The 10,365-nt window shown below is 39.2% G+C and overlaps 1 protein-coding gene across 1 annotated transcript; it reads right to left on the reverse strand.

Moving 5' to 3' along the window:
* Nucleotides 1-544: 544 nt before the first annotated feature.
* Nucleotides 545-9,953, reverse strand: TFPI2 (tissue factor pathway inhibitor 2). Its single transcript, XM_032237652.1, has 5 exons — nucleotides 9,794-9,953; nucleotides 8,606-8,785; nucleotides 6,639-6,818; nucleotides 3,080-3,253; nucleotides 545-1,007 (listed from the first exon to the last, which is right to left on the reverse strand). The coding sequence occupies exons 1-5, from the start codon at nucleotides 9,879-9,881 to the stop codon at nucleotides 943-945; spliced, it is 687 nt and encodes a 228-aa protein (XP_032093543.1). The 5' UTR covers nucleotides 9,882-9,953; the 3' UTR covers nucleotides 545-942.
* Nucleotides 9,954-10,365: the final 412 nt, after the last annotated feature.

A 10,365-nucleotide genomic window follows, 5' to 3' on the forward strand; every position in this document is an offset into this window, starting at 1 on the left:
CTCCTAGTGCCTACATATAGGTAAGCAGCATGGACTGCTCAGGGAGACCGAGGCTTCACAACCACCGCCTCCTAAATGGGATTGAGCCTCCCAGCCTCCTCGATGCATGCAGGCAGGAGGCGGCAGTTTCATTTGCTGCCTGCAAACTCCGGGGGGAGGAGGGAGCAGCCAAGTGAGCATGCCAGGATCTGCAGCCTGCCCCTAATCTGCAGTTTACTCATGAGCAGAATGCTTGGCAGCTGACAGATTGCTGGCTTGCTCGTTCGGCTGTGGCCACCCCCCCTAGAGCTCACAGGCAGCGAACAAAGCCACACTCTTTGGACTCTCCAGTTCTCCTGTGTTCAGCTCGACGTGGCTCAGGCTGTTGCTTTTGGGGCCTTTTTAAAAAAAAGTTTTACAGCATTATTTTATTTTTCTGAAATATAAATTTATCTGAAACATAAATTTGCCAAGCCACGCCTACAAAATAAGCCACGTCCAGAGAACCAGTAGTAGAAAAAATTGAAACCCCCCCCCCCCGCTCTAGTCCTCAACACCTTTATATCAAATTAGGCCAGTGGGATTACTGTCTTGACATCTCACCCCACCAGACCTGATCAGCAGTTAAATTAACTGCCCAGGCCTCATGATAGAACAGCTGCCTTCAAGACTAGAAATATATTCTTTTACCCTCTCCAAACAGAACAGCAATCATGCGAGGCTACTAGAATCCAGATGGTTAATCAACAGCAACTGCGGAAGGATTACAAAAAAAGGAAAGAAGAGTCTACAATTATATAATTGTGCCTTCAATGGTATTATAATGAATTAAAATTACACAATAGTAATTTCCTATATTTCAGAAATGTTCATAATATTTTCTGTATATAATAAGGTAATAAATTATAGCTTCCAGTAAATTCAAATAGTTCAGATTCTCATATTTAGGAAACTGTGCAGCATTCATTTTTTGGAGAGATTTTTGTATTCATCCAGTTCTTTGGTCAACGAAATTTGCTTCCTTGTTCCTATTGAGAATAAAATACAGGTTGAGTCATTTTCAGGGATAATTTGATCATATTAATTTAGATGTTAAAATGTTGGGCAGAACTTCTCTGAGTGATCATAAGCAATTTGGGATGATTTATCAAACAAGGGGAGATTAACAGTGTTAAGACAAAGATCACTATTACAATTCACTCCCATTCTGCCTGGACAAGCCAAGAACTGGCTTAGACAAGCAAAATGCAGAACAAATTTATTGGGAGCTTCCAATTTGCACACTTGTCATTGCACTAGTGTCAGTGTTTAAAAGCATTTGAATCACACCTTTCTTCCTCTTCAAAACTATTTCAAAGTAACCCTTATACCCGTGATGACAAATCTATGGCACATGTGCCACAGATGGCAGGGGGAGCCATATTTGCCGGCATGTGAACCAACTGCTTTTTCAGCCTTCTGGAGGGCCGGGGGAAGCCATTTTTCACCCTCACCAGGCTTCAAGAAAACTTCCGGAGTCCTGGGAGGGCAAAAAAACAGGCCAATCAAAAGTTTAAATTTCCAGTTGGCCCATTGGGCATGTTTTTTTATCCTCCTCAGGCTCTGTAGGCTTTCATGAAGCCTAAGGAGGGCAAAAATAACTCCCCCCAGCCCCATAGAGGCCCCCTGGAAGCCGGAAATGGATTATTCCCAAATTTGCAGTTTGCCTGTTAGGCCTATTTTTCGCCCTCCCCAGGATTCAGGAAAGCATCTAGAGCCCTGGGAGGATGAAAAACGGGCTCAACAGGCCAATCAGAAGTTTGGAAATGATCTGTTTCCAGCTTCTGGAGGATCTCCGGGGGCCCGACGGAGCCGTTTTCACCCTCCCCAGCCTCCAGAGCCTGGGGAGGGTGACCCACCCATATGAGGGGGTCAAGCATGCATGTGCGGGGCAGGGGTCACGTGTGCATGTGCAGGTGGGTGGGGTGCAATGAATTATGGGTGTGGGGTGCAATGAATTATGGGTGTGATAGCACACACACGCACAATTTTGGCACACCTTTACAAAAAGGTTAGTCCTCACTGTCTTATATCATAAAAATAATCTTGTAATAATAACAAAGTTTAGGAGACTTTCTAATTTTACATTTTTCCATTTTGAACTACTAAACTACCCAAATATTTTCTTGGTGTCTCGTTTCAAGGTAGTCCTTTATAAAAGCAAAGATATTTCAGCTGCATTACAATTCTTTACACTTCGCTTTCCTTCAATACCCCTCACCTTTCTTAATAGTCCCAACATCCTACATGGGGGGAAGAAAGTGCTAGAAAATCAGATTCATTTAGCCTGCCTGTAGGAAAAGCATATTCATCACCTATGCTATAACAGATTCATGTCCAATGAATATTTTATGAATATTGACAGAAAAGCTTACACTCTGCTTTTTGACACTGCCCTGTGAGGGCCACCAGTATGGATTTTATAATACTTGAAACATTTTTTTTGGGGGGGGGGGGTTAGTATTTTTGCACTGTCTAACTAGCATGGCTTTTTTGTATTTAAAATTTTCTTCTCCAAATGTACTGCCAATAATTTGCCATAAACCTAAACTTTTAGAAAACCAGAAATGACAGTAAAACAATGTCTTGCAGTTAAAAGCTTTGTTTTCAGCTTTTCGCAGGCCTCCATGAATAAAACTAATATTTGGCCCAGCGTTAGAAAGCATAGAGTATATCTGAGCCACACCCATTCTGACATTTTTCTCTTAAAAATGTTTCTTTTTTATTCCGAATGCAGTGCTCTTTTCTATGGCTATGCAAATTATCGGGTGGGTCAATTCTTATGACGTAGCTGGCAGATTATTATTTCTAAATCAATCAACTTTTACTTTGAAGTTTTCTATTGTGCAAATATTAAAAGTAAAGTAGGCTATTTTTCCAGGTTCCCCACCCTCCATGTCATTGGGAGATTCCACTTTATTAAAGAACTCTGATAAATTGCTTTTAAATGATCTTCCAATTTGGTTGCTTATTCAAAAAATTAAGCTGAATCTACAGTCAGATTTGGCCATCACCTGGTCACCCCCCCCCCAAAGCAATAGGAAAGACACCTGACACCTACTTCTCCTGCACGTCCTGAGACAGGATTTTTCTGTGACAAAGTTGTTATTATTGCCACCACAGCCAGTGTAGGTGAACCTCTCACATGTTTTTGTCCTAGTATTGTAATAAAAGCGAGAGACTGAAGCTGAACATGATCCTTCTTCTTTTGGACTGTAACAAAATGAAGGAGCAGCTTTAAAAGAAAAAAGAAAAAAAATATCATTAGTATATGATATGCTTTAAATATAGAATTAAAACAACAACACCCACTTTGGACATGAGCAATTTTAAAAAAATCATTTTTGTTAATTAACTAACCATAAACATCAGTGCAATAAATTGAACTAAATTTGCAATTGAAATTTTGGCTCACTGCTCCTTTTATATTCAGATGGGACATTCCCGTGCTACAGAAAGGGAGAAACTTCAGTTACAACTTTGCAACTGCTAAAAGGTTAAGTACCTCATATAAAGCAAAGTATATATAGTGATTCCAGTCATTCATGTAATTCAAGGAAACACACCTCATATACATCTCCCAATCTCGCCTTCATTCTGAAAAAAGTAGTAACTAGTTAAGAAATTTTTTCTAGCAACAGAATACCATGATCTCTCTTGGAAAGGGGAAATAGTTGAAATTTCTATTCTTCCTGATGGTTTATATGGAAAGACATTTCAGATGTATCTCAAAATAAAAAAAGTGAATTCAGTACAGTTCATTTGCTAGAAATATCTGAAAATGTGAGGGAGAAATGTAATGCTAGTGGTAAAAATTATCTGTGCAAACATTCCAAAGAGGTGATTTACAAATCACATCAGGGAAATTAAAACATGTCTCACATAATTGTTAAAGAAGTCATAATCTTTGCTAGATGTTTTAGAACTTGTATTTGTTTGCATGCACATATACATGTGCATAGATATGCTTCTTTTGGTACTGCTAGGAAACCAAACTGAATACAAGTTTGAGTATCTGTGCAGTTTGCCTGCAACTCAAGGCAACTCAAATCCATACTCAAAAACCTTTTAAGCAGCCATTAGCCCTGCAAAGAATACATCTGCTTAGCAGAATAACAGAGTTGGAAGGGACTTTGAGGTCTTCTAATCCAACCCCCCGTTCAAGCAGAAGACCCTATACTATTTCAGATAAATGATTGTCCAATCTCTTCTTTAAAACCTCAAGTGTTGGAGCACTTACAATTTCGGGAGGCAAGTCATTCCATTAATTAATTGTTCTTTAATACTCTGAAGATATGCTTTCTTTGCCTTAATATGTTTATGAAACATCTTTTTACTATTCTTTCTTTAACTTTTGTGAAAATCAGTATGTTTATTTTATAAACCAGAATGTCAGACATAAATTTTTTTTAAAAAATCAGGAATTTTTTGGAACAGCTAAAATGATAGGCTGAATGGATATTTCTAAAGATTGGTTTCCGTTCATTTAGCCCTTATAATATGGGTCAAAACTAGCTAAGGATAAGACTAGAAGCAGATAGAAGTTGATTTGTTCTTAGAAGGAGAAATCATTACTTCAAGAAAATAGACTACTGCATTCGACCGGAAGTTCTCCAGCTGGACAGATGAGGGGGATGTGAGCTCTGAAGAGTCTCACATGAACTCTGTCTGACAAACCAATTCCGAGTTCCTTTTTGGATCATAACCCCCTTGGGGGGGGGGTGTTTGAAGAAGGGGCAGCATTTCATCGGATCCAGAGGGAGTGCAACAGGTCCCTCGTAGGTCGGAGATTTGCTCTCTGAATCGCAGTAGGGGTGACAGCATGGCAACATTGCTGCACAAGAAGCTGGCTTCCAGCCAAAGCTACTGAGCAGGAACATGCAGGACGAGATGGAAGCCTGATAAGAAGATCTAATTAACCGACAGTTATAAATCAGAACTTGGAAAAGGCAAATAACCTTGAGAGTATAAATAATATTAATGGACAGATCTGGATTTTGGCAAAAAGAAAGAAAGAATGGGAAAAATGGAGGGTTGAAACACTAGCCCAAAAAGAGCCATTTGCTTGAAATAATTTGGACAGAAAAGGAGAAAGTAGAGAATTGACAAACGCACTCAAATACAAACTCTAAATTTGGTTTTGGATTTGAAAAGATTGTGTTTTTAAAAGACACTAGGAGGTTGAAATGGAAACCAAAACATACTGAAGAGATTTGTCTCATTTGAATTTCTTCTAACACATCTTAAGCAACTCCAATTAATGAGAGGTAGAATGTAATAAAGGGAAAAAATCAAGAAGAAAGCACTATTTTCTCACTGGTAACCTAATCTTGCCTGTGAATGGGGAGCGAAACTCTGAGCAGGAAGATTTAATTAACCAATTGCAATAAATCAGAAAAGCAGGAGGCAAAGAGAAGCATACCAGAGTTTGGATATATGCAAGTTTGTTCCAATTAAGATATTTTGAGCAACTATAACCAACAAGTGGTAGAAGGAGCAGAAGAGCCAATAACTGTTTTTGGGAATTGATGGTAAGATGAATTGATGTAAACATATAATAATATGATATGATATTGGTTTTGTAATAATATACATGTGATTATATATTATGAAAATGAAAAAATAAAAAAAAATTATACATAAAAAAGAAAGTAGACTACTGCTTCAAAATTTCTCAAGGCGAAAATAAAGCACAGTGTTTTCAAAAGATAACAAGTGGATGGGACAGACTTATTTACAAGTATTTATGATAGGTGATTTGACAGTGTATACATATATAGCAGAATCAGATATGGAAACATCCTTTTCCTCTTATGAAAACCATTTCTATTTGCCAAGGTGTGAACAACTAATGTCACAGATCTTCCCCATCCAAACCCCCAAAGTGTTGGGTTAAAGCATAGTTAAAGCATCTCTCACTTTAGTTGCAAGAAGAAATAATTTTGTTTATCTCATTCCCAAAAGATATAAGACAGGATTTGTTTGAGATAACAGAAGAAAGGGCTAAATTTAGAAAAGTGGCTGTTTGGAGAGATACATTATATTATCATTCAAAATGATAACAGAGATGAAGGAAACAATATACCCAGTGGTAGGATTCAAATAATTTAACAACTGATTCTCTGCCCTAATGACCAGCTGGGTGGGCGGGCCTTGATGGTCATGTGACTGGGTGGGAGTGGCCAACTCAACATCATTTACATTATTGGAGCTTCGCCTTAGATGTTACAATGTAATAAGGATTAACTGGAGAGGAAGTTTCTGGGAGCAGGGCAATAAATATTAGGCTAGAAACAACATCAGAATGTTTCCTTCCTGCCTTCTTTACAGCATTAGTCCTGTAAAGTGGGGAAAAAAACAAAATAAGATTTCTTCCAACAACCGGTTCTCCAAACTGCTTAGAGGGTTAACAACCGGTTCTCCCGACTAGGTGTGAACTGGCTGAATCTTATCACTGAACATACCTTTATTATCTTAATTACTATAGAAACCTTTTGAATGGTCAGAGCAAGCCACATACAGAGGTAAAGTTAAGGGAATAAATTCTTCTGTCTGGCTCTTCTTACACTTCCTATATTGTTGTCTTCCTTTTATTTTATTAATAATAAAATGTTAATTACTTCTTCTTGGCAAACAGAAGTCCATGCAGGTGGCTGGGCTGTCAAATCGGTTTTCGTTTCCAAAACATCCTCCGTAATAAAACTTTTCACATCTCATCGTTCTGAGGTTAAAGAAATATCTTGCAATGTAACCTCGGCATATTCCTGGCTCACTTTCCAGCCTGCATATTTTTGGCACTTCTAAAATAAAAACAAACTCAAGGAAGATATTGAACATTAAACCAGCCCTATGAACTTTTAAATCTTGTATAGAATTTAATTAGTAATCTAGGAAATCCAAAGGACATTGGTGTGCAGTTAGTCACTAGTCACTGTAACCTGTTGCTTCCTCAACCCTTCCTTTCTATCAGCTGAAAAATTTGAGCATTATTTTCTTAGAAATAAAATAACATGTTTCATATCCATGTTCATCCCTAACAGATTCACATGGCAAAACAACCCACTCAGTTTTCTGAATAACTGACTTGATTACTGAATACTCTATCCTTATTGTTTCATTACATCTTGTCTTGCTCAGTTTGTCACTGAAGAAATCCTTTCTCAGGTGCCACTCTCAGAGACATAAAAAGTATTCTCAAATTTCCATTTTGCTCCTCTTCTCTAAGCTATATATGCTTCTTTAGTCTTTCTTCACAATTCCTACCATTGGTCATCTTTGTTTTCTCTTTTCACAGTTTACACTAGAAGTACGAATCTTTTTTAATATCAGAAGCAAATAGGGGGATGGTTGAGCATGCTTTAAAAATGAACGGGACATAGCAGTGATGGCACAAGAGGAAGATGAACAACATTTTCAGCTATGGGAAAAGTTTATTCCAGTGCATAATAAGCATACTTCTGTCATTAAGGCTGAGTAAAAATGTGGGGCCTCTCATCTAACGGAAATCCAGAAGAGAGAGATATTTATTTTCTCTTATTGGCTGACTTACTACTCAGTAGCCTTTGATTCTGTTGAACTTATCAACTATAAATGCTGCAGTCTAAGAAAACTGAAGGAAAGTGAAGTAGGGAAAACTGGATTGATGCATGTGTTGTGGCCCGCCAGCAGCCAGCAGAGCTGGCAGCAGATTTGGATAGTGAGAAGGATGGGGAGAAACATGGGCCAGTCCTGGAGTCTGAGGAAGGGTTAGATGAGAGCTCTGTGTTGGAAGCAGAAAGGGGGCCAGAGCCATATGCCAGTTATCAGCTGGCTTCAGAGTCAGACATCAGTGAGGTAGACAAACAGCTGGAGCCTGTTCCCAGCGTGCGCATGTGCAGAATTGCCAGATGAAGGGAACAGCTAACGGGGTCGACTTGGGAGTAAGGCGACAGGTGGGCAATGAATGGCCCCTCCCAGAGGAAATGAAAGAGGAGTGAAAGGGAAGTGGAGTTTGCAGGAGACATTAGTTCATTTAATTGGTTTGTGACTCTCTGAAACTCCTTTCCAAGTTTTGCAGATATCGGCCTGTCAGCTCTCCAAGCCAGAAAAGGTCTGTGACTGTAAATCATCCCTCGAAAGACTTTTCTGGATGTGAATGAACAGAATTCACAGTAAATTAATAAAAGGGTTTTTTGTTGGGACAAGGGGTTTGCTTCATGATCTTGGGAAGCCTAGGTCAGAACAGCATATGGCAGATTAGCCTAGATCATACAATGGCTTGAATAATAAATTATTTATCAAAAGACTAAACAACACAATAAGTCGGAATAAAATAGTCTAAGCATCTTAAGATATGCATGTAAACTTTATAAAACACATTTAACTGTTAATTCCTAATCAAGGTAACCTAATTGTAGGATAATACATATAAGGTTTCAAACTTGGACTTATTTTTTTATCAGATTAATAAATTAAACATGAATTATAAAAGTAAACAAAAGAAACGTTTCAATAATAACAATTATTGAAAGTAAACAAAAGAAACGTTTCAATAATAACAATTAAATCCACACTTGCTTTGAGAACTGAAATTTTAATAATAACATACTTTTGATCCATTTGCATTTTTCTGAACACTCTGTAAAATCTAAGAAATTGTTGTCGTTCCCTTGGCAGCCCCCATATGTAAACTCCTTGCAGGTTTGTGAGTATCTATCATAATACCACCTGAAATGTATGGCCCGACAGGGTCCTACAAGGGGTGGCTGCAAGCAGATATCCGCAATCCCTGCCAGAAAAAGAGAAACAAAATAAACGAGACAAGCAACTCTGATACAAATCTTAGATCTTGAGAATAAAACACAATTAAGAAATTTAAAAAATGTGCTTTAAAATCCAAATGTTACAAACACTTCATTAGCAGCATAACAACTAGATTTCAAATAATAAAAATTTAAAAAAATATCATCCTCAATCAGAAAAAAAGAGAAAGAAGGCATTTCTTTGAAACTTTTTTTATTCAGCCTTTGCACCTGATTTCAAAACATTTCTGTAAGAAAATATGTCCTGCTTGTTCATAGTTTTTCAAAACTAATTTAATTTAAAATTTAATTTAAAATTCACTTAATTTCAGTCTATTAATCTGAGCACATTTGTTTGGGGAATTGAATCGGTTGCATGATCACTCCTTCTCCAAGAATTTGATATTTTGCTACTCCTTCTACAAGTGATGGGCGAGAATGAGGGCTAATCCTTAGGTGCATACATAAACCTTGATTGCCACCAACAATCAATAAATAATTAGTTAGCAATTCAGAGGGATGCCCTGGTTCATGGAGAAAGGGGGAAAATAGAGGAAAAGGTGAAAAATTCCTTTTAGTTTAGCACTATAGAGCCTAAAAAAGCTGGGTAATCACTAAATGCTGCTGAGTATCTGAATAAAGTATTCTAAAAGAGGAATATCAAGACCCAACAGGTTTTTCCTATCTTAAATCACCAGTCCCCTATTAGGGCCACGCAGGTTCTTCCTTGAAGCCTAATTTTAGGGAAGTTAATTGGAGCCGGGTATCTCACCGGAGCAAACCTAAACCCGCGATCTGCATGTCTACAGTCTAAGCTCCGCCGTGGGCAGCAAGAGGGAAGCACGCGAAGCGGCGTGGCGAAGGGACACTTATCTAGCGAGAACTCCGTTCAGATTCCCCGGGGGGGAGAACGAAGTCCAGCTTGAGCGCAGCGACTCCTCTTTTTCCATTTCCTTTCAAGAGAGCGAAGGCGAGAGGCTCCCCACATCGATTACCTGTCAGTGGGGTTTCCTGGGCACACGCCCTCTCTAGGAGTAGCAGCAGCAGCAGCGAGCACATCAAAAGGACGCAAGGGCTAGCCATGGTTCGCACTTCGCAACCAAAAGCAACCCAGACACCCGCGAGCGAGCCCCAAACAATGCTGGCTCTCTTCGGAACCCTCGCGCGACTCTTTATTGAAATCCTTGTTCCCTCCCTCCCTCCTCCTCCTGCTGGGCAACACTCCAAACTCAGCCCGGGAATACATCGGCCGAGGCCGGGTGATTCATGCTGTGATCAAGGAACAAGGCACATCTCTCTCCGGGGTTGAAACGGGAAGGACCACCCGCCTGCCTCCTTCTTGACGTTTCTCGAAGTGGTTCTCTCATCAGAGGAGTAATGTTTAGAAAGAGCGGGATGAGCCGTGCTGGACAACTTAAGTAGGAAGCTAGAGAGATGGAGAAGGAGAAGCCCACACAAGGAGATCTATGAATGAAATTAGCATAACGCTGGAAAAACCAGAGACTAAAACGGGGGAAGTAGTGGTAGATTGAATACCACCTGAAGTTGGTCCAAGAAGTGACTTTAC

This window comes from Thamnophis elegans, chromosome Z, assembly GCF_009769535.1.
Source record: "Thamnophis elegans isolate rThaEle1 chromosome Z, rThaEle1.pri, whole genome shotgun sequence".
Taxonomy (NCBI): Eukaryota; Metazoa; Chordata; class Lepidosauria; order Squamata; family Colubridae; genus Thamnophis; species Thamnophis elegans.

What these genes read in the sequence shown, in the direction of transcription:
- TFPI2 (XM_032237652.1), bottom strand. Translation starts at nt 9,881, where the DNA reads ATGGCTAGCCCTTGCGTCCTTTTGATGTGCTCGCTGCTGCTGCTGCTA. An exon ending in AAAATGCAAATGGATCAAAA is followed by an intron (nt 6,819 to 8,605) that starts GTATGTTATTAT and finishes TTTTTATTTTAG; the next exon opens with AAGTGCCAAAAATATGCAGG. An exon ending in TCTCAGGACGTGCAGGAGAA is followed by an intron (nt 1,008 to 3,079) that starts GTAGGTGTCAGG and finishes TATTCTCAATAG; the next exon opens with GAACAAGGAAGCAAATTTCG.